The sequence below is a fragment of the Manis javanica genome, chromosome 4, assembly GCF_040802235.1.
Source record: "Manis javanica isolate MJ-LG chromosome 4, MJ_LKY, whole genome shotgun sequence".
NCBI lineage: Eukaryota > Metazoa > Chordata > Mammalia > Pholidota > Manidae > Manis > Manis javanica.
In genome coordinates, this window is record NC_133159.1 from 135,400,255 (window position 1) to 135,423,278 (window position 23,024).

The 23,024-nt window shown below is 51.9% G+C and overlaps 1 protein-coding gene across 5 annotated transcripts in view; it reads right to left on the reverse strand.

Annotated features, from left to right (window-relative positions):
• Positions 1–23,024, reverse strand: part of ABR (ABR activator of RhoGEF and GTPase) — a 168,747-nt gene that overhangs the window by 28,167 nt on the left and 117,556 nt on the right. For all 5 annotated transcript variants that reach the window (XM_017675342.3, XM_037022857.2, XM_037022855.2 and 2 more), the window contains 10 exons: positions 20,103–20,155; positions 19,407–19,547; positions 17,545–17,666; positions 15,821–15,986; positions 12,611–12,733; positions 12,172–12,247; positions 11,612–11,716; positions 10,514–10,588; positions 7,265–7,362; positions 6,757–6,888 (listed from right to left, as the gene is read on the reverse strand). In XM_017675342.3, coding sequence (XP_017530831.2) covers positions 6,757–6,888; positions 7,265–7,362; positions 10,514–10,588; positions 11,612–11,716; positions 12,172–12,247; positions 12,611–12,733; positions 15,821–15,986; positions 17,545–17,666; positions 19,407–19,547; positions 20,103–20,155 — 1,091 coding nt within the window. The remainder of the gene's footprint in view (positions 1–6,756; positions 6,889–7,264; positions 7,363–10,513; positions 10,589–11,611; positions 11,717–12,171; positions 12,248–12,610; positions 12,734–15,820; positions 15,987–17,544; positions 17,667–19,406; positions 19,548–20,102; positions 20,156–23,024) is intronic.

The window sequence follows — 23,024 nt, forward strand, 5'->3', positions numbered from 1 at the left end:
AAAGGGAAAGCTGTCTGGCCCACCACACAAGCCAACGCTTTCTCACTGCTAACCTCTACCCCTCATCCCAATCCAAGTCAAGACCAGTCACTAATAGAGGCTGGGTCCAGCTGCAGCCAGTGTGGCCTGAGGCAAGAGAGGGTGTTCCTCTGTCCTCCCACCCAAGCAGGACTGCAGGCACCTCCTGGTACCTGCCACGAAGGACCACAGTGGCTCAGACCTGCAAGGGGCTCCAGGTGAACCAGGCCAACGCCCCAGAGCCCGGACTTCCTGGGCAATAAAGCTGGCATGCATGACTCTTGCGCAGAGTCAAATGGGGACAATAGACCCCTCAGGGGCCAGAGGGAAGGACTGGGGCAAGGGAGACCTTGACTTCTGCCCTAGTAGGCTCCTGACCCACGTTCACTCCCTCACTCCGTATTTCCTCATGCTCTGCAGAGTAATTGAAACCAGAAGCAGCTCCCAGCTGACAATGGCCCCTTGTTCCAGGCTCCTCATTCACTCTGGGCTCTGGGCCTGACCACACCAAGCTGAGCGCTGCTCCAAGTGGGAAGAACCAGGGTCATGGCAGAGAAGCCTCAAGCTCACAGTGGTGAGGGCCCCAATCTGACCTCCCTGCCTACTCTGAGGCCAGTTCATCAAAGCTGGTCTGACTCCAGCATAAGAAAACAGATAGGGCTCAGTCAGCCTAAGGCCCAACCACAGGGGCCCTCTAGCTGGTGACAGCTTTTGGGAAGAGGCACTGCTTAACAGGCTACACCCAGAATCCTGGCAGGGAAGAGGAGGCCGGTAATCCTGGACCTCCCTGCTTGGGCAAAGGGGTCTCTCTATCAGATGAGAACTGATTCTGTTCCTGGCCCTGTGCCAATGGCATCATGGACTTTCACATTCAGTTCTCATTAAAGCCCATCTTACAGGTGAGGAAACTGAGGTTCCGGGAGGCGTAGTAACTAATGAATGGAGAAAGCCAGGGTCTGAATCCCAGCTCTGTCTGGCTTCAAATGCTTCAACACTGGCTGAATGATCAACGTGCTGTTTTCCTTACTACATGGTGAGGTCCTGTTCATTTACTGTAGCCAAGGGCCATGCCTGACACTCAGAGAGTGCACGGCAAGCAGGAAGGCATGAATACACTAAGGAAAGCACAGATGTGCATGTCACAGCTCTGACCAGCCCTTTCAGGTACATTCCATCCCTTGAGCTTCACAACAAGCTGGTGATGAAGGCAGAGTGGGAATGATTATTCACATTTAACAGATGAAAAAACCGAGGACCCCAGAGGTCAAGGGACACAGATGCAGTCCTCTGACCCTCAGCCCAGGGATCATCTCCCCCCATGTCAGGTAACCACATCCCACGCTGGTTTCTGTAAATCACTGACTAAGCAGAGGGTAAATAACATATCTGAGGAAAGAAGGGTCAAGGAGACAGGGATGCCTAACCTGGTGGGGGAGAAAGCCAAGGGGCAAGTGTTTGCTTCAACTGGAAGAGGCTAAAGGTGACCAGTTGTGCCCTGGGGCTGTGGGGCCTTGCTCTCCTATTACAGCTCCAGAGAGATGAGTAATTGGCATGGGGGTTGGCAGGGGGGACCCTGGTTCTGGAGAGGAGAAGGAGCCTATGAAATCTGTACCCTCAGAGACCAGGCTTTCCTCCTCGCTTAAAAGTAAGGAAGTCTAAGGTGGATACAACCCAAATGTCCATTGACGGATGAATGAATAAACAAAATGTGGCATATACATTCAATGTTCTTCGGCCTTAAAAAGGAAGGATTATTCTGCCACATGCTACAACATGGGTGGACCTTAAAGACATGATGCTAAGTGAAGTAAACCAGCCACACAATTGTAGGAACCACTTTATCTGAGATCCATGGACTAGTCTAATTCATAGAGGAATGGTGGGTGCCAAGGGTTGCGGGCAAGGGGAGTGGAGAGTAACGTTTAATGTGAATAGACTTTCAGTTTGGGATGATGACAAAGTTCTGGAGATGGATGGTGGTCATGGTTGCACAACAATGTGAATGTACTTAATGCCTGACTTGTACACCTAAAAATTACTAAATGGTAAATTTTATGGTATGTATACCACAGTTGAACAAAAAGTAACAGGGTCTAGATATTGTCAGCTTTGCCAGTCGGGGCTCTGTGACCATTCCTGGTCCTGAAAGCAGGGGACTGGCCTTCATGACCTCCTCCTGAGTGTCATTTATAATAGCTCTGACCCCGCACAAGCTTCCAAGCAGCCAGGTCTAGAATGTCAAGGAAATAACCCCCCTTTTCTCTTCAGGCACAGGCTACAAGCTTTGGAAGGGAAGAGGACGGAGGGTGAGGAATCCCATCAGGCTGAACTTAGCCATCAGGGTGAGGGGGCACAGGGACAGCTGGAGCTTCCTTCTTGGCCTGGAACCCAGCCCCTTCCGGCCCCAGGGTCTTGAGTACTCCCATGCCCAGGGAGGGCCGCCCTCAGCAGGCTCTTGGGAAAGTGAAGCTGCCTTCCACCTGGAGGGAGAGAGCTGAGGGTGGGGGGCTGTCCCCAGGCTTGTGGCTGAGCTGGGGAATGGGGGAGCAGGGCCCTGGAGGGGCTGCACTGACTTAGATAGCTCATCAGTCTTGGACCCTCTCTAGCTCGCAGTCAATGGCAGAAACTGAGCTGAGGGTTCTCAGGGAGAACTCTCCACTCTGTCCTGGCCGGTCAAACAAGGCTGGATCCTGGGAATGCGCTACTCAGCCGGTGGGCAGGGCCCAGTCTGGGACAGCACATCTGGAGCCTGGAGCAGCCTGGCTGGAAATAGACTGGGATAAACATACTCCAGAGTCCCCTGGGGCCAGGGAGCCAAAGCAGACAAAGGGGGCTCATGGCTGCAGGATCTGAAGTACTCGTCCCTTTAGTGTGGGGAAGAAACAGAGAGCGACTGAGCCTGGAAGGGGAGAAATGCGGCGAGCCAGTGGGGTCTTCCACTGCATTTGCAGTGACAAGGGGCAGACCCTGAGAGTCACAGGCCGACGTCTAAGTCTGCCCCGACTTGCTGGGAGCGGTTCACTCACTCATCTGCCCAGCAGCTGACCGAGCATGACCAGCCTGGGACTGGGTCCCTGACTCTGGCGTTCTTGCTCAACCACCAGTGAGCTAGGTGACCGTGGCTATGTCACTCACCCTTTCTGGCCTCCCTTTCCTTCTCCCCGCAAAAAACAGGATTAGATTAAATGCCCTCCAGGATTCCTTCTGGCCTAAAATACTACTGATCTTCTTGTATTCATTCCTTCAACCTCCCTTGTATTTGCTCAGGGTAGGTGAGCTCCGTAATTTCCAGGGACACTCCCTGCACATTCCTGCCCCCCTGCTCCTGGCCATGCAGGTCCTTCCCCCAGAATGCCTACCCCACTCCTTCTGCTAATCAGAACCTGCCCACTTTGCTAGAATAATACAGAGTCTTAAAATGGCAATTAATATGCTGCCCACTATGTAAAATGATTTTTATAAAGTGTAGGACGTACTTTTGATAGTGTAAAAAAAAGGTCACTATAGAGACTATATACTGCCCTAGAAAAAAGGGGGTTCGTGATAATATTACATGAAAGTAGAAAAAAATGCAAAACATGCACTGTCATTGAAACTACATAAAAATTTGTATACCCAAGGAAGGGAAAGGGCACAAAATAAAATAGCTGTTTGAGAGAAGTGGGAGCAGGGATGGTTTATGATTAGGCATCAAGTCTCTTAACTATTATTGCAATTTTCTGTTAATATAAACACTGCTTTTGGGATTTTAAAAACCCAGTGCTTTCAAACCGCTCTCACTTCACCTCCTGCTGGGAACCTCCCTAACTTCAGCCACGATGATCTTTCCTTCTGCGAATTCCCGGGGCACTAGGCAGTAGTTTACGTCTGACTGCCGGCAGGACAGTGGGAGACAGGGAGCACCTGCAGAGGGCAAGTCATGGGCTCTGGCTCCAGCCCTGGCTCTTCTACCTGTTGGCCGCCTGGCCTGGGACAGGTTGCTTAACCTGTTAGCTCCCCGGCTTTCTCATCTTTGAGGCTGTGATGACCCTGCTACCCATTGGGTGCTATGAAGGTCTCCTGGGATAACAGCTGCTGTTATCAGCCAGGTGCTGGGCTCACAGCAAGCTCTCAGATGTGGGCATCATCATCCTTATTAGCATCTTGCCTTATTCTCTGGTGGCCTGGCATATACTGATATACTTGTCTTTCCAGTCTGGCAGATTCACTGAGGCCAGGCCCCTGCATTGCACACACTGCAAATGCACAGGAAGTCCCCATCCCCTGGCTCTTTACCATGCACGTTCTTTCTGCTTCCCTAAGGTACACCAGGCAGAAATGTCCCTGCCCACAGGTAAGAGGACTCAGACTAAGGAAACCTTAGGCTCACTTTACACCATAAAATAGGATGCTGGGGTAGAATATGACCCCGGCTCATTCTCGAGACCACTAGCCATGCCAGTGCCCTTCACCCAGACTGGTAGGTTCCTTGATACAGGCCTGGGCCATAGGGACACAGCACAGAGGAGAGAGAGTGGCCTTCCCTGCACACTGTCTGCAGAGGCACCTGAGCCCCAGCATCCTCTTCCGTAAAATGGGGAGGAGACAACTGTTGTTCTCCTCATACAGCTGTTTGAAGGACCACCTGAGACAGGGTTTGGGAATGGGCGTGCACTGTGCTGTATACCCACGTGATGAGCATCTGTCTCTAAACGCTGCCCTGTCCTCCACCCCTGCCTGTCCCCCAGACTCCTCGCTCCCACTGCTGCATCAGGCAGACCCAGAGCGGGAGGCTCATTGCGGAGCAAACACCTGGAGCTTAGGAAATGGGGCCCTTGCTGTTCTCTGGGTGGGCTGAGCAAGAAGGGGCTTAGAAAGATGGGGTGGGGACAAGAGGGCTGGGCCCGCTCCCAACTGCCTTTCCTTCAGGTTGCCTGAACATCTTCCCGGATGACCACCTTGAGGTCCATCCTTGGTGCCTGCTGAAGGGGAGTGGAACTGTGCACCAGGGGCTGGTGCCAATTTCCTTCCTTGGAAGGAAAGGAGGTGGGAGTGAGCTGTGGGAACAGACCGTTCTGTGGCTCTGCTGGGCCTGGCCACGTGGGAACAGCTCTGTGCAGGCTCTCTACCCAGCATGGTCATCCCCAGTGGCTCTGAGGGCAGTCACAGGGCAAGTGAGACTATACGAGGCCTGACCCACCCTTGGCAGGGACTCCCCCAACCCCCACCCCAACCCACAGGAAGGCGGGTAAGATGGCTCCACAGTTGAGCGCCAAGGGCTGCACCAAGGGCTGCAGTCAAGGGCTATACACTTCAAAGTCCCCCAGAGGATGCTGGCTCTGGACTGGCTGCTCACAGGCCCAGGTCAGCTGGCAGCAAGAGGGTTTGTGTTTCTTTTAATATCAACTCCCAGGCATTTAACATTCCTCGAAGCTTAAACACAGAAACATTTTCCTTACAGGTCTGTGCTGTCTGCTTTGCCAAACATAACCTGGCTTCCTCCCCTTCCCCCACCACCTCCATCTGCTTCTGTCTCCAAAATGTAATGATTTATGGTGTTTCCCTTGGGGCTTATGCGGCTGACAGAAACAAGGAGGGAAGCAACAGGGCTGAAGTCCCTGGTGGGGACGATGCCACTGAGCCCTGGAATCTGGGTTCAGGAGGGGTCGGGGCCCACAGTGCTCACTGAGTGCGCTGCCCTGGACACCCCTACTTAACTCTTCAGTGACACAGGCAGTGTGGCAGCCGCTCAGGTTTGTTGGCTGAGTCTGCCTTGGGATGAGATGGGCCAGCCCAGGAGGGTAGAGATGGGCTCCCACTCATCCCTACAGGAAGGAGGTTTCCAGGATTGAATTAAAGAGCTCACTTATCAGCCCCCATTTCCTAAATAATGAAGGCCCAGCTTGTGGTTGCCTGGCAGCACTGTCTCCCTGGCAACAGTGCTGAAGAGAAGGTCCCACAGTGTTAGGAAGGGACATTCACGGGAACATAGAGCAACATGAGGCAGATGGCTGGCCACCACTTAATGGCACCATCCCCCCCACCTCCCCCTTTCAAACACTCGGGCAAGACAGGTAGGGGGCAGGAGGCCCACACAAGTCCTCAAGAGCCACTGCCACCAAGGACAGCCAGCCAAGGGCCAGATACCAAACTCTGCAGCCTCCCCTGTGCAAGGGAGAACAGACGCTTCCTGCAACAACGCACCACATAGCACCTCGCACCCAGATCACGTCAGAACGACTGTTCAGAAGCTCAGAGCACCCAGTGCCCAGGGTTCAAGCCCAGTACCAGTTCCTGTATCCCATGATTCCATGGTCACAGAACCTACCCCCAAACCAGCCCACCTGTGTCACAAGCATGAGGCCACACAAGGTGCCAGATGGAGTGTGGACAGCTCCAGGCTGAATGCCATCTCCCCAGCCTGCATCCCCTTGACAGGTGAATGAATAGCAGTTATCTTCAAAAGTGGCAGAATGTTCCTAACCTGTATAGTATATATAGGCATATATACTTCTAACCTGAAGCAGGGCCTTCCTCTCCCAGCACCCACAGAACCCACCCTAAGCCAGTGCACTCCCAGCAACCCTAGCAGCAGGTAAGAGGCCAGCCTTCAGGAGCCTGCCGGGTTCCTAGGCCCTTCCAGTCCAGCAGCAAATGCTCAGGGCCTCACGCCACCTGTGGCAGACATGGCTAATCAAACACAGCCTTCATGGATACAGCCTCAAAATCCTGGTGCCCTGGCTGCGTCTGGGCTCTCACCTGGATCTGCCCTTTGCCCATGATCTTGTCCACGATCTCGTTGTTGTCCTTGTTGACCTTGGTCTTGTCATAGCACTTCTCATAGCACAGGATCCTCAGGGACTGAGAGCCCTCCAGCTCAATCTCAAACTCCTGGGGAAACACGGAATACTCCTGAACCTGCAGGGGCGGGACACACGGCTTCCTGGCAGGGGTGGGCCCCAACCTTGAGAGGGTGAGGAGGCAGGACCACCTCAGGAGGCGTGGAAGGGCGTCCTCACTCTCTGGAGTTCCAGAGGCCTCCAAATGACTGAAGGAGTAGAGTTTGGGGTCTGAGCTGAAAACCCCACGTTTAGACACAGATGTGCAGTCAGAAGCCAAACAGGCAGGAAGTGGAGGGCTGAGGGGTCAGAGGGACAGAGCTGGCCCAACCAACAGGTGTGGCCATCCCTAGCCACCAGGGAGTGGGGTGGGCAGGGTGGGTGAGTAGCTCAGGGACCCTGGGGGGACGCCAGCCCCCTCCACTCACCTCATCCCACTTGGGCTCAGTCGTGTCCCGGAACACTCTGGTTTTAGCTTTGCTGACAAAATAGCCAAAAGAATCCACCTCCAGGGTACAGTACAGGTCTGCACGGGGAACAGGCAGAGATGCTGGGTGAGGCCCAAGGCTCGGGAACTCAGGTGGGAAAAGCACCAGACATCTGTCCCTCCCCACATCCCCGAGGGGCAGCACTCCCCACAGCCTGTGTGCTCTGGCCCCTTCCTGTTTCTCTGCCCTCTCCTTAGATGGCTCTGCCCCACCCTGCCCGCCTGCCACCAGCTCCCGCCTCAGGGCCCTTGCACAGGCAGTCCCTCTGTCCCTGTCCCCTGGATTAGCTTGGCTGCATGCCAGGGCCATCACCGCCCACACTGCTCGAGGAGCCTTCCTTCCAGACCCCCAGTTCCTTGATATGGTGTCACTGGCATTTGGGGTGGGACTCTGTGGAGGGCATTTGGCCTCTGGGTCACCCCCAGTCACTGTGACAACCAAAAATGCCCCTCCTCACATTCCGAAAGCTTGGTTTGTTGTTTTCCTCCTAGCACCGAACTTTGATGGAAGTTCTTTTCTATCTATATGTCTGTCTCCCCTCTCTCCATTATATCAACACCACAAAGGCCAAAGCCTTGTTTTCTCAGCCACTAGGGCACCCTTTGAACCAAGAATAGGGCTTGCACATAGTAGACACCAGTAAATACTTGTTGGGTGAAGCTCTTATGACCCACCAGGTATTTCAGGTAACAAAGTGGTGGAAGGCTGGGGGCTGCTTTCCCCGGGGTTTCCATCTTGGACCACGGCCTTTAAGGCTGAACATCTCCCTTCTGCTGGAGACCCAACTGGTGAGATCGACCCCAGGCCCCGGGCACACTGACATACTCCCTCTGGGCTCTGACCTCGGCAGCCTTCCCCTTTTATGGGAGCTGTCAAGGCTGTTTCCCAGGGGAATGGTGTGTGTCAGTGGGGTGGCTCGGGGCACTAGAGCCAATCCTCTGCACGCACTGTGAATTAAGGGGCAAAGGGGCAGAGGTCAGAGGGTGGACGCAGATGTCCCTCCCAGGCCCTGGGAGTTGCCTGGCTAGGCTGTGCTCTGTCAGAAGGGCTTTCCTGCAGAAGAGAGTGTGGGTAGAGCTGCCCCCGAGTTGTCTCTAGTTGGGTGTGACACAGACTAGACATAACTGGGTATCAGAGTACACAGGGAATGGGTACAGATGAATAGGAGAACAGGGCCAGGGGCCTAAAGCCCCCCTAGCTTCTGCCAGATAGGGAGTGGGCCTGGGTGGCTGACAGGTAGAGGGGCATGTAGTGCCATCACCATTTATTGATTTTGCTGTGAGTGAACCCTCTGTCAAAGGTTAGTTCATGAGATAAAAGGAAGGGCTTTGGAGTCAGACTGGCTGGGTTTGAGTCCCAGCTCTGCACAGACCACTTGGCCCCTCTTAGTGCTTTCACCATCATGATGCCTGTACCCTAGGTCTGCCTGTGCAGGCGTAGTTTACTGGGATAATAGCCACAGTTGAAGATTCAGGGGCCTAACCCCCTCAGTTAGAATGAATGTCTGAGCGAGTTGGGCCCAGTGGACGGAGGACGTGAAGACAATCTGGAGGTAAAGAGAGATTATGTAGCAGCTCACCCCTTATCTAGCCATGTAGCCCAGTCTGGGAGGTTGGACACCTGCTCTGGAGGAGTGGGACACTTCACCCCAGTGGGCCCCCCGAGGCCTACCCCAACCAACAGGAAGCCGAGAGAGGAAGAGTGAGACACCTGGGCACTGTGGAGGTGGGAGACCCCTGGTCCAGTTCAGTGGGCCACAGACTCGGGTATGTAACAGCATACGGAGCTTACTAACCAGGAATATTCCTGGGCAGTGCCACCCCACACCCCAGAAGGGAGTTCCATGGGACTGGGGGGAGTCTAGGAAGCTGCCCCGTGTACAAGTAGCAGAGTGATGAGTTCAGTGACCCTTGGCCATATTGAGAGAAATGCTGCTCTAAAGGGAAAAGCACAGGCTTTGGAGTCAGAAGACAACGGTCCTACTCTGCCCCCTGTGTGACCTGCCTGCGTGACCCTGGGAAAATGCCTTGTGCCCTCTGGGCCTCAGCTGCTCCGTGTGTCGTGATCTCAGTGATCTCAGAGGAATGCCAGGAGGATCAGATACTGCACCTGAAAAGTTTCGAACACACCATGGTGTCATCCACACACTGGCCATGTCTGCATTTTCTCCAGCACCTGGGAAGGTACCAGACACACAGTAGGTGTCTGGAAACTAACTACTTCATTCAGCATTTCTGAGCTCCTATTCACCCAAGGAGACATGGTTCCTGACTGCTAAGGACTCACAGTGGGGAGAGGATGATTTTAAGTGACAAAACAATATGACAGGTGCTATAACCACAGTTTGCCTTGGGGTGATGGGACTATAAAGGGGAGGCCGGTTTACCCCAGGAACTGGGCTTCTCAGCAAATGTTTATTGGATGGCTGTTGGCAAACCAATGTATAACCTCTGCATGTATATTACAGAGGCAGGTCAAGGGCAGACTCACCTGCCAGAGAGGAAGAGAAGGGGGAGGAAGTGGCAGGCTAATAGGAGAGGATTCAGGAGCCCTGGATGTCTGATTCTGTGTGACGTGAAGTCCTTTGTCTTTCTGTGACTTGGCTGTCTCATCTGGCAAACAGAAACTATTAGCTGTCTGACTGACTCACAAATTCCTATAGGGAGAAAAATTAAATAAAAGGTGTAATCATATCATGTGAAAAACTGCACAGATTTAGGAGATGGTGATAAAGGAGGTGAAAAAAAGAATGTGTGTGGCAGTGTGCCGGCGCTGCATGTACATGATGATGTTTAAGCCTGCTCTTGCATCAGTAGTACCAAGTGTGATTGCCTTTTGTAGAGAAGCTGAGGCTCAGAGAGGTTCAGGGACTTGCCCAAGGTCACACAGCTTATAACTGGCAGATGGGAGGTTGGAGTCCAGGATTTTGGACACCTGGGGGTGGAGGAGGGTTTGGGAAGGACAGACCTTGGAAACAAATGGCAGGGACAATTCCCATAAAGAGGAGCTGTTTCCTAGTCTTTGGGTGTACGCCCCACGGCTCAAGACAACTGGCAGGGCCTCGGCCTGGGCAGAGCAGAGCAGAACAGAGCAGGTGGGCAGAGCTGGGGCCCATGCAATGGGCCCACAGGGACCTTCTGTAAAGGATGAACAACAGCCCACCCTTTGGCTGGTGCTCGGGGTACTTACTGGCTGACTGCTTAAACCCCTTGGCAGAGTGGACGATGACGTGCAGGAAGCCGTAGAGTCCTGGAGACTCGTCGTCTGCGAGAGAGAGAAACCCCCACAGTAGAGAGTGGTGAGAGGCTGGCTTCATCCTCCCCTCACCCCAGGCTGCTGGAGGCAGGCAGGGCTGTGAGACACTGTCGAAGCCTTGGTCTCACAGCACCACCTGGTGGCTATGTAGAGAAGTTTCCAGATCCCACTGCTTCCGGGAACGTGGGCTGGTACCTCCTGCTCAGCCTGGGAGGCCACCCCACACCTTCCCTCTTGGGAGGCCACCCCACACCTTCCCTCTTGGGCCAGGGATTTCCTACTCTTCCGCAGGGGAGCTTTCCCTCCCCCTCTGAATCCTTCCTATCCCATGGCTGTCCTCCTCCATGTAGCCTTTTGAAGTGAAAATTAACCAATTTAAGTCACTTTGTGCCAATGGAAGAGAGAAGGTCCAGCTCTGCCTCCTCTTTGGGACACAGGGGGCTGATGACCTCCATATGCAGAAGAGAGCTTGCTTCCAAAATCCTTTTCACAGCGTAGAGCCTTCCCAGGACCCACGGAGAGCCAGATGCCACCCACTCCAGGCCAGTTACCCGCCCCAATCATGGCTCTCCCTGGCTCAAAAACCTCCCATAGGCTCCTCTGCTTGAACAACAAACTCCCTTGCTTGGCATTCAAGGCCTTCCAAGATCTGGTGCCTGGACACTTCCAGCCTTATTTCTCACACACTGTCTAAACTACCTACCCTTCCCCACCATCACTACCCTGCCCATGCCTCAGTCTTTGGCTTCATTGTCTGACTACCTCATGAACATGTTATCATCCCAGTGCACCAGGGGGCCAAATTCTTCTCTCAAGCCAGAAGGGGCTAGGAAGGAGTTCGAACTACCTAGGAACCCAGTAGGGAACAACCCCTATTCAAGCTCTCTGTGCATCTGGCAACTGAGTTGTTCCAGTCCGAGCAGAGATCAAACACTTGTAGCCAAGTGTCTGGCTAGGCCCTTGTGGAAGGTCCCAGAAATGCCCTGGGACCTTGGACCTGCTGACAAGGCAACCTTGGACTTCAGAACTTACCATCTTTATTGCTGGTGACAGGAATGTTGTGTACAGTCCTAAGTTTGAAACAGGATCCTGTGAGCACCTGGAGCTCCACTGAGCTCAGGACAAAGGCCTGGAGATCTGTAGGAGGAGCCAAGAGAGGGGAACATCATCACAGGTCCACTAGGACCTGCTGCTCTTCTTTGGGGCTACAGGAGGATTTAGGGGCAGAGTTGATCATTGGAAGTAGGTTAGACTTGTAGACATTCACATGGGGACAGTCAGAGAGAAGAATGGGAGAATCTAACTAGAGAGGCTCATGAATGTGTGTATGAGACAGTGGGTGCAAGAGAAAGAGACAGACAATCCTAGGCTCTGGGTGCAGTTCTGTTTCTAATTTACACCTTAAGCAAATCACTTCAATTCCTTGGGGTTCAATTGATCAGTAATATCAATTAAGCATTATCTGCCCTAGTACTTAATAAGTGACTGAGAGTCAAAGAGGAGATACTGTACATGAAAGTGCATGGGAATGCAAAAAGCCCCTCGTTGCCATAGACACTGTCAGGGCAGTGTAGTGTCAGGCAGGACTTTACCTTTCTTCTGTAGTTTCTGAATTGCTTCTCTCCACTCTGACCTCTCATAGTCCGAGGACAGTAGGAACAGGTAGCTCTGAAGAGAAATGAGAATCCAGTGGGGTGACCACAGTTAGGCCAAGTACATTTCTGGATTCTGGGGTCCCCACAAAGCTCCTTTTTATCCAGGTACCCCTAGGCTTGGAGAAAGAAGCAGCTGGGAGTAGGGCCTCCTTCCTGGGAAGCTTAGTGACAGGAGTGGCAGTGCCAGTGATGGCCAGCAGAGGGCACTTGTTCCACACCAGCAGGGAGAGGGAGTCCAGGGCAGGAGCCATGGCAGCCTCCTCGGAGTTGGGGGCCTGACTCTGATCCCCAGAAATCAGTGCCAGGAACCATAGAGAGTGGGCAGCCCTGCACTGAGGAAGGGTGCTATCTTTGTCTCATCCCCACCCTTCCTGACCTTTCCATTCCGATTGTGGATCCGAAATGGGATTGTAGGGGAATTGAGCAGCAGCAAAAACTCATTCTCAAACATCTTCTTTTTCAGGCGCTCGATGGCTCGGCTCTGTCCTTTGTTGGCTTTCTGCAGGGGATGGAGGGTAAGGTGGTTTCCCTCACACTTACATTCCACTTGATTTTTTTTTCTTTTTCTATGTTTTATAATGCTTTGACATCTTGGGGGCCTAGCTGGCCAGGGAGAAAACAGCCTCACGTGGGTAAACTAATTCCTAAAATAGTAAAGGACTTCTCTGGGCGCATACCTTTCCTATGTAAAGCAACCAATCTGGAATCGTACCCCCAACCACCTCCTTTATCTACCTCTCACATGTCAAGCTAATATTTCCTCTGCCCCACATAACCCAGAGCTAGGTACTGGACAACTAGTGACTAGTCCTACAGCCCAGAGCCTGCTGACATTTTTCAAACTCCCAGGCCAAAGCTATTGCCCTCTCCTGCCTTCCTTTCCCACAGACAATGATACAGGTTCTGGGCCATGCCTTCCACATGTGCCTTCTGCCCCCTGACCAAACCTGGTGCTTCCCCTGTGGCCCTACACTGTACGATGTGCCCCCTTCCCTAAGGAATAAAAATCTTATTTCAGTGGCAGTAGCCTCTGTGTTGACACTCAGTCATCTCTAAATTAAATCCCGGATACTATCAAGATGCTCTGCTTAAAAACCTCAGACTCCTTTCACCATAAAGCCCCCACTAATTCCTGGCCTGGCACATGGCACCTCCCAAGGCTGGGCTCCAACCACAAAACCCAGCTCCCCCACCATGGCCGCCCTCAACCCTCCACCTCGGCCTCCCGGCATTAGTCCCATTCTCTAACAAGACATTCCCACTTGGCCAGTGTCCCCTTCTCTGATATTTCAAGTTTTTATTTTATAAAGGACCCCTTCCCTTTTATTAACTGCTCTTATGCTTTGAGTCTCAGTTCTAACACCCTCCCCAAGCTCCTCAGTTAGAATTCATCTCTGCAGCATTTTTTCCCCCACTAGACTGGCAAAATTATAACAAGTGCTCACAGACAGTGTTGGGGAACAATGACACTCACACACTGCTGTGGGGAACCTAATCAGATGCAACCTTTTCAGAGATAAATCTGGCAATTAAAAGCAGAAGATCTCAGCTCCAGCCTTGTAGGGACAGAGAGAAATATGAGTGCAGTGATATTTACTGCAGAATTGCCTGTTAACAGTAAAGAAACCAAAAAAATCTAAATGTCCAAATACATCATTGTGCAGTCAAGCAACAGAATAGGATGCAGCTGTTAAAAAGAATCTGCTACTGAGAGCTCAAAGGTGCAGCTTTAAGTGAAAAGCTTCAGTTGCAAAACTGCACGTTGTTCAGTTTCATTAAAAAAAAATACACTCCACCCCCTCATAAAAGTATTTATGAGTCTAGAAAAATACACTTCAAACTTCAACAATGGGGATGGGTGATGACCAGTTTTACACTATATATACTTCAGTATTTCTTGTTATAATATGCCGGTGTTACTTTGGTGATTAGAAAAAGAATTTGTGAGTTTAATAAAGTATTATTAAAAGAATAAATCACTGTTTCTTCTATGACTCAGAGAACAACTGTGACTTTCCAGTGGCTTTCCTCATGCTGTGTCACATGCTGTGGCCACTTCTGTCTTCTCCACGGGACAAGGAACTCTGTGAGGGCGTCTGGCAAACCCCTGCAGCCAGTAGCCAGTGGAGCTCACTAAGTGCTGATCTGACTGAACAGAAGGCCATGTCTGCACACTTGGAGCAGGAGGGAAGGGACAAAGCCTGCCAACTCCCAGGACCGAGTGCGAAACATGCATGCAGGATGCCTCTGGGGTGGGGCTGGTGGGCAGTGCCAGGTGGGGAAACAGGCAAGACTGAAGCAGGGGCAGGGTGGGGGTCAGCCATTCAGGAGGACCCCTGTGCTTCCCTCTGGGCAGAATCAGACTCCCAGTTCTAGGACACTGCCTCCGCCCCAAACATCCCTGAGTTATCAGTGTGGTCTTCCTCTCCTTCAGAGACAGATGTCCAAGCTGAATGGTCCCTTATGGGCCATCGGTCAGGTGTTCCTTGGCAACTGTTTATGAGGCATCTATTCACTATGTGCTAAGTACTAGGGACACAGACCTGAAGAAAACAGACCCCTCACTAGAGTTCAAATACTAGCGGGGAAAACAGAAAGCAGACCGTGCAATCATAATTTAGTAGCAACAAAGCAAAGCAAAGAGGCAAAGTCAGGAACCAGTGGGAGGATATCAGGGAAGAATATCAAGGGAGGTGAGGCCTAAGCTGAGCTTGGACGGGGAAGGAAGAGAGGCCAGGCTAACCAAGCAAGCCTCTCCACACCCTCTCCATGCCCTCCTACTGGGGTGCTTTCCTCTAGCCACTGTTTCCCAGTATATGAATTTAAGGCTACACATTTTCCTCCAAATAGCACCTTGGCAACGTCCCATGGGTTTTAATATGTGGTGTTCTCATTTTCACATTCTATAATTCTATACAGTTTGCAGTTTCTATTTTGATTCCCTCTTTACACTGAAAGGTTTAACTTTCCAGGGATATACTTAACTACATTCTGGTTGTTGATTTCTAATTTTGCTGCACTGTGGTCTGTGAACATGATCAGATGCTCTCAACTTTTTAAAAAATTTGACATTTCCTTTGCAGTCTAAGACACAATAAATGTCTGAATGTTCCAATGAGTTTGAAAACAACCTCATTTCTCTGTCAGGGCACAAGCTTCTGTGTTAATTGTGGTATTTGAGGCCCCTCTTTCTTTCTTTCTTTAGCTACTTGGTCTGTCAGTTTCCAAGAGGCCTCCCAGGTCCTTCTCTCGCACACACCTTGCTTTGCCTTAAGGAAGCCTGCTCCTCCTGCTTCCCTTTTCTACAGTGTCTGACACGCACTGTTCTTCAGGAAGTTTTCCTAATGAACCCCATGAAGTTCTGAGCACTGGCCCCCTGGCCCTCCCCGCTCTGCTCAGGGCTAACCTGCCGTGGTCAGTCTTTCCCTGAGCCTGTACATACACACTTGAGGACACCACTTTTCCACCCTTGGCTCCCTTATCAGACTTCCTAGCCCTACAACTTCCCCTCCTTCCGCCTCTCCTGCATGTCTGGTTCAAAGAGCCCCCACTCCCTGTCCCAGCTCAGGCGCTAAGCTCCGCTCACCTCCTTCTGGATTTCACTCTTGAGGGCAGAGATCTTCATTTTCATGTCCTCCAGCTCATGGTCTGGGAAGGGGTGCACCTGGGGGCTGGCCTCAGACTCCTCAGGGGAGGGAAACACGAGGTCGGCCAGGGGAATGTACCATTTGCAGTCATATTGCTGGTGCTTTCTGCAAACAAGCCAGAGGGAGACATGAGCCAGAGGGACCTTGGCTCTTCAAGCACGAACTGCTGGAACCAAAAACCCCCCAGGAAGGGATGTAATGAAAACTCGTCACAGGCAAGAATGATCCCTGTCCTTGAGGAGTCCGATCAGGAAACAAACTCGCAGAGTAACGACAGCCAGGTTCTAGGGTCATGCAGCAAGGGCACTCACCTGGCCTTGGCAGTCTTCTGGCCCAGTAAGACTGATGTTTTTAAACACCCCAAACCTCAAGGATAGGACTAAGAGTGGGCTCACACCTTCTGTTCCCCACCCAACTCTCCCTTCCCTCCTAGCCTAGCTATACTCAGCTCATATTCATTACCCTTTAGGCTAGAGATGGAATCCACATGTTAGTGTGAATGCCAGCCCTGATCAACAGGGGTCACACGGGGTGCTGGGTGAAGATTATAAAGCCACATCCGGACTAGTGGGAAATAGTGTCATGGCTCATTAGTAACATCTGCCATGGCAAAGGACTGCAAGCACAGGTAGGTTTGCTTATGACTGCCATCTCTGCCTCAGAATTATCTCAAATATGATCCAGTTCCAGGGAGTCAAGCCCACTACTGAAGCTCAGAATAACCTCTCCTCTCTCATCCCCTGGGATTTAGATTGGCACCTCTCATTGCTGTCCCTTGGTGTTGCATGAGCCTATGGCTTGTCTCCCTTGGACTGTAAGGTAGTATACTTGGCACGCAGTAGGTGATAAAGAAGGTAGATGGAAGAATGTAGCATGAAAAGTGAATGACCTTTACTGCCCATGGCACAGAGTGGACCTGTAACACTGGGCATGGAGATGGAAGTGGAAAGAAGCTTTCATGTCAGATTAAGGTTCAAATCCCATCTCTTCCACTTTCAGTTGTGTGACCTTGGGCAACTTATTTAACTTCTCTAAGGTTTTTCTCTCATCTGTGACATGGGGATAGTAATACCTACTTTGTTGGGAAGATCAGAAATAATATATGCAAAGCATTTGTCATGACACCTGGAATAGCATCAGCACTCAATAAATGATAGCAGATTTAATGAATATTCACTGAATTGCAGTTAGCAAAAATTTAGAGATGTCTAATAAAAGGAGAATGCTTAAGTAAATTATGGCATATCCACTTGTAACATCATGCAGGAAAAGTAAAATGATGATTATGAAGATTAAGCAGCAACAGGGAAAATGCTTATGACGTGAAAAGGAGAAAGCAAAGCCCAGAATTAGGTATTCACTCTGATTACAAGTGCATGAAAAAACATAAGAACATTTTATTCAGTTTTTTTAAATGGAAGGAAATATAGCAGCAGGAGACAAATGCATATGTGATGGGTTTTTTCCCTGTAATTTGCTTACATTATCTTTATAATTAAAAACATGATTTATTCTTAGCAAAAGGCTATGTGCAAAACAAAATTAATTAATGCATTTTTATAAGGGGAAAAAAATGCAGACTGCCCCTAGGTTGCTGGGCAGCTCCACAGGAAGCAGGACCTAGTACCCTCTCACCTTGCACTCTAGGCTCACCCATACTCACCCTGCAGATGTCTTCTTTAGCTTGGCGCACAGTAGGACATCTGTAAAGAGGAAGACGTGCCGCAGCTTCCGGGAGCCCTCCGACACTTCCACCAAGAAGCCATCCTTCACCAGCTGCCGTGTCTGAGAGAGATGGCACACCCACCCGCACCAGCTCAGGGGAAGTCTGCCCAGCGCCCAGCTTGTCCTGGGGGCACCTTTCTGGTAGGGCTGCTGCCGGGAGGGGCTGTACTGCCTGGTGGTTAGGCTGGCTTTGGGATCACACAGACACGGGCTTGAATGAGGACTCTGCCACTTTCTGGCTATGATCTTGGGCAAGTTCTCTGACCTCTATGAGTCTCAGTCTTACCATCTGTAAAATGGGGATAATGTCATCTGCTCCATAAGGTAGGATTTATGAAGCATAGTGCATGGCCCATAATATGTGATTAACAAATGGTAGCTTCACACCTTCCTGCAGCACTCAACAGCTCCCACCTGGAGAGACCTTAGTCCCAGACCACTTGATTCTTCCACTCTGGGCAGGAACCCTCCCCTCCCCACCCAGCCCCAGAAACCCCCAAGCCCGCCTAAGAAGCTGATCTAATTTCAGTTCACCTTACAGACTCACTCAGGCCTGTTAATGCTACCTCTGAGGGGATTCTTCAACCACCCCACAGGTGGATGGGAGATCCTGGACTATCCTCCAAGAGGCCATAGCAGTGTCCGGGTGAAGCTGCAGCCATCTCTAATGTGAGCTCTGGATGGTCAAGAGCATTTTGCTTCCTGCCAGCCTGAGGGCCTCTGGGCTGTCAGAGTCTTCCAGTGTTCTGTGTGTATGTTATATACCATGTGACCTATATATGCTGCAAATGTAGGTGAACAGGTTGAAAGTTTACAATTAAAATGATCTGAAACTGACAGTGCTCTAAGCCCTGTGGCGATCTTCCAGATATCCCTGAGTCAGACAAACTAGTGATATTTTCAGGGTTTGCAAATCAGGGTTGGGAGCTGCATACAGGGACAGCTGTCTATGCCCCATTAGTCACTCTCCAGACCCTATCCCTCATTACTTCCCTCCCCAGGAGACACTGGAAGCTCATAAATGGAATGAATGAGCATAAACCCAGCCAGCCTTCACTCCTAAATGCCACTTAATTACCTCTTCTGGACAGGAAGCACTGTCTGTATGTGGGTCAGAGTGCTGACCCATGTGGGTAACTGTTCCTCTGATTCTTCATTGGGGCACCCCACCCTTCCACCAAGAAGGGCCCCCAAGGAACTGGTGCTACTGTATCATATCCAGGTGCCCACCTGGGACAGTCCAGCAACCTGGCAGCCTCAGCCACCTCTCGTATCCGGCTCAGTCCTTAGCTCCTGCCCATCTACTCATGCAGGATAATCAGAGGCAGCCCAGAGCTCCCACTCCTTCAGACTCCAAGGAGCTCCCTCAGACTGAACCATTATATTCCAGGGACCCTGAGGACATTATACTGCCCAGAGGTAGATGTTTGCATTCAATTATGAGATAGCCAGAGCCCCAGCTTTGCAGTGTAGAGGCTTGCAGACAGATAAACTGAGCTAAAGAATCCAGTGCCAACACTTACGGCCAAGAGACCTTGTGCCAGACCTGCAGAGACTCTCCAAGCCTCAGCTTCCTCTTTTGCCTTGAGAATTATTATGAAGATGAATGAGATGCTGAACTTAAAGCTCTCAGTCCAGGGCCTGAAGACCTCTCCGTGCCTGGGCATTGGGTATCAGGGCTGGAGATGCCCAGAGGACAAGGATGCAGTGCCCAAGGTTGCAGAAGAGCATGGATGGGTGATCTGGTCCATTGTACCTTCCTCAGCCTGGGTGCTAGGCTGTGTGGGGTCCTAAGCTCACCTCCCCCTTGGGGGTTGTGACTGCAGTCCGGCGGGGGTCAATGTCCTCATTGATGCTGGACAGGAAGTTCTGGGAGATGCGGAGGGCGTCCTGTAGCAGTGGGTAGTCTGGGTGGTCCACAGGTGTGTGCTTCAGCAGGTCCTGGGACGGGATGGGGTGGTGAGTCAGGGGAGCAGTTCTAGGGCTCAACGGGAAGAGAGTGGGGAGTACTCAACCCTCACAAAAGGGATTCTGAGGGGGGCACTCAGGGATCCATATGGTCAAGTGGCTCATGCCTGCAAAATCTTAACTAAAACTTAGGGTCAGAGCAGCCAGGGTGAGGACTTGCTCCTGCTGTAGTCGTTGCTCCTCCTCCCGCAGGACAAGCCAGGTGGAGTCCCATCTCACCAAGCAGCTGGGAGAGACCCCCACCCCACCCCACTGCTGCTCCAAAGACCCTGGAGATCATTAGGCAGGGGTGGGGAGGCAGGAAGTGCCTGGCTCCTAGGGAGCATTCGGCCAAATGTCAAGCTTAGTAGCCAAGCTATTTGTAGGCTTTGCTCCCGTTGGCATGGTTACCGCAGGCCAGGCAGGTGCAGTCAGGCCCAGGGACCCTCTGCCCAGCTCCCCAGATGGGTTTTCTCATTGACTCCAGGGCCTGCCACCCCACACTCAGTCTCACACTGGACTCCTGACACACAGGGGGCTGACACTCACATGCAGGACCAAGGTGCTCCTGGTGACTCGGTCAATGGGCTTGTACAGCAGAGCTGTGGGATAGGGCAGGGAGAAGACGGAACAGGTGACATATGGGGAGCAACTTAGGACCTTAGAGACCAGCCTTATCCCTTGATCAGTCTTGCTCCCCTGCACAGACATACACATGCAAGAAGCCAAAGCAGGTTCCCCAGAAACCCACACTTCCATCCTCACCCCAAGGCAGGCCAGACAACCCCAACAGGGGACACAGCCTGGGCAGCCCTGCCTGCTTGCTCATCTCCTACCAGATGTGAGCTCTTCAAAGGCATCCCCCAGGCCTGCCCTGGCCTGACCAGGCTCGGAGTAGATGCAGATGTTCCTCTGTACCCTCACCCTGAATCACACAGTGAGGCCTCATCCTACCCTCTGGATCACAACTGGGACCCCAGAATGTAGGAAGGAGACACACTGGTTTTCCAGGGAGGGTGCCCCAGCCCAACCCCCTGTGCCTGATCATTCTCATTCTCATGCTCCTCTGGTCCAAGGCCTGGCATTGCCCATTGGGAATGGCAGGCTTTGCTTTGACCCACATGGAGATGAGGTCAGCCTCATCTCCATGAGAAGACCCCTCTCCATGCCCTCAAACCCTCAGACAAAACAGGACAGGCTGAAGGCCAAGGAGGCAGGCCAGCTCTTCACAGAAAAGCTCTGCTTGCAAGCAAGTGGCAGCTGAGGGAGCAAAGATTTCCTAAAGGAACTCAGGTGGGACCTCTGAGAGCTCTAAAGAAGCTGGGAAAATGCAAGGTCAGCAAGTCCCCCATTGGCCACACCTCTCAGCAACCAGGACACCAAATGAGGATTGCTGGGATTCAGCAGGGACAGGTGGGCGTTGGCAGCTGGCTGACCAACACTTCCAAACAAAGCTTCCTGTAGGCAGCTGTGCCCTTCCCTTCCCAGCTTTAGTTCAGCCTGTCCTGTACCTGGACACCTCTGTCCATGCGGTCATGACCTCTGTCCTCCTGCCAAAGAAGCAGTTAAGAGGCAGGATGCTTGACTAGGGAGGAGGACCCTAGACTGGGTGTCCTATAGACCAAGTTGTGACAGGTCCCAGAGCTGACATTCATGACCAAGCCAGTTTCCAAACCAAAGAGCCCTCCAAAGCCCTAGCTATAAACACTCCATGCACTGCTAAGCAGACACATCAAGGAACAATCTGCTGGCTGTGGAGAAGATGCCTTCTCAGTGGTGTGCCACCAGCCTCATCTGTGGTCTTTGCCTGATTGCCTGTTCGGATCACTGGGGGAGCTCTCAAAAGATACAGCCACCTGGCTCCTCTTCCCATCCTATCAGCTAAATCCCAATCTCTGAGGGTAGATCCCACGTATCAGCATTTTTAAAAAGCTCCTTTGCTAACCCTGATATATAGTAATGGTTGAAAACTACTGCTTTATGCAAGCATACTTCCCATGTCTTATTTGTGGCCCTTTCTTAATGTAGCAATTTCTAGAGACCCTCCCCATGGGCTGTGGGAGCTCAAACGGACAAGGTCAGGCTTGGGGTATCCTGAAACAGTGAGGGTAGAGCCCAGTTCCCAGCCCAGGCAAGACAGTTCTGAGGCTGTTTAGGGTGCCCACCTGTGGCTTAGCTCATCTTCAACAGGAAAATCATACCCCAGCAACTTCAGAGACCCAAGACAAAGTGCCAGTTCAGCAGACACCTGCCAGGGTGGGCTGCTGAGTTCCAGTTCCAGCTTGGGGAAAGCTGATACTGCCACGTCAGCTCCCTCTGTCCCTTTCTCGGGTCCCAGGAGGTAGGGGTTTCTGACTAAGCTCAGAGGTCTGTCCAGATGGGGGATTGGGTTTCAGTGTGGTTATTAATATGCCTGGATTGGGGCCGAGGAGTGAGTGCCCAGGTGGGGAGAGGGAAGCGTGGGGAGAGGGACTGGGGCTGCAGGGAGACAGGGAGGGAACCAGGGGAGGAGTGAGCTAGCCATTCATGCTCCCCCAAGGGCCCCTGCCATGGGCTTCCCCTTCCCCTTTCATTTGTTCCTGCCCCTTCTGTTCCACAGCTCTGGCAGGTCAGACTGCTTCCTGCCCTTGCTTCCCCCAGTTCCGCCACTCCTTACTGCGCTGTTCCTCTGCCTGGGATAGACACCATTCACCAAGTTGCAACCCTTATCTCTCCCCTTCCTCCAGGAAGCCTTCCCTGACCAGAACTTTTACAGACAACATTCACAGTGCCTAAAAGTCAGACCACTGACACGAGCAAGCTGGCCTCCTTCTAGTTTGATGGGTATTTACTGTGTCTAATGGCACTGTTTCACATGCATTATTTCCTTAGATTAAAAAGGGAAGCAATTATCATTAGCCCCATTTTACTGATGAGGAAACTTTCCTAAGACACAGAGAAGTTAAGTAACTTGCTCACAATCACAAAGCTGTACATGGTAGCTGGGTTTGGAGTTTAGGTCCACCTATGTTCCTAACTCTGATCCATCCTCTTCCTTAGAGGAGGGCAGCACCTGCACAGCTCAGTGATCCTCAGAGGATTCTTGAAAAGATTCACCAAGAAGGAGTGGGTGAGCAGGCCCCTTTGATGCTGAGGTGAGTCCCCTCCTTGGGCACCTGGGTCACACAGAACTTTCCTTTGCATCTGGCACAGAGTCCTGCAGAGTGGGCGCTCAGCAAGGAACCAGTAAGGCAGAGTGCACCCTGAGTGCACATCCCCCTGGGGCCCCCAGAACCAAGCATCCCTTGCAGGGGCTGAGAGGATTCTAGACGGTGTGGTCGGCAAGGGCTGGTTCACTCCTTACTGCCCGCTTTGAAGCTGACTTCAAAGGCAGCATCACAGGGGCCCAAAGGAACCCTGACCTCCAGGTCCCAGGCCAGTTTCACTAAGACTAAGCTTCCTTTTTGGGAGGTAAGAGGAAACAAAGGGCTG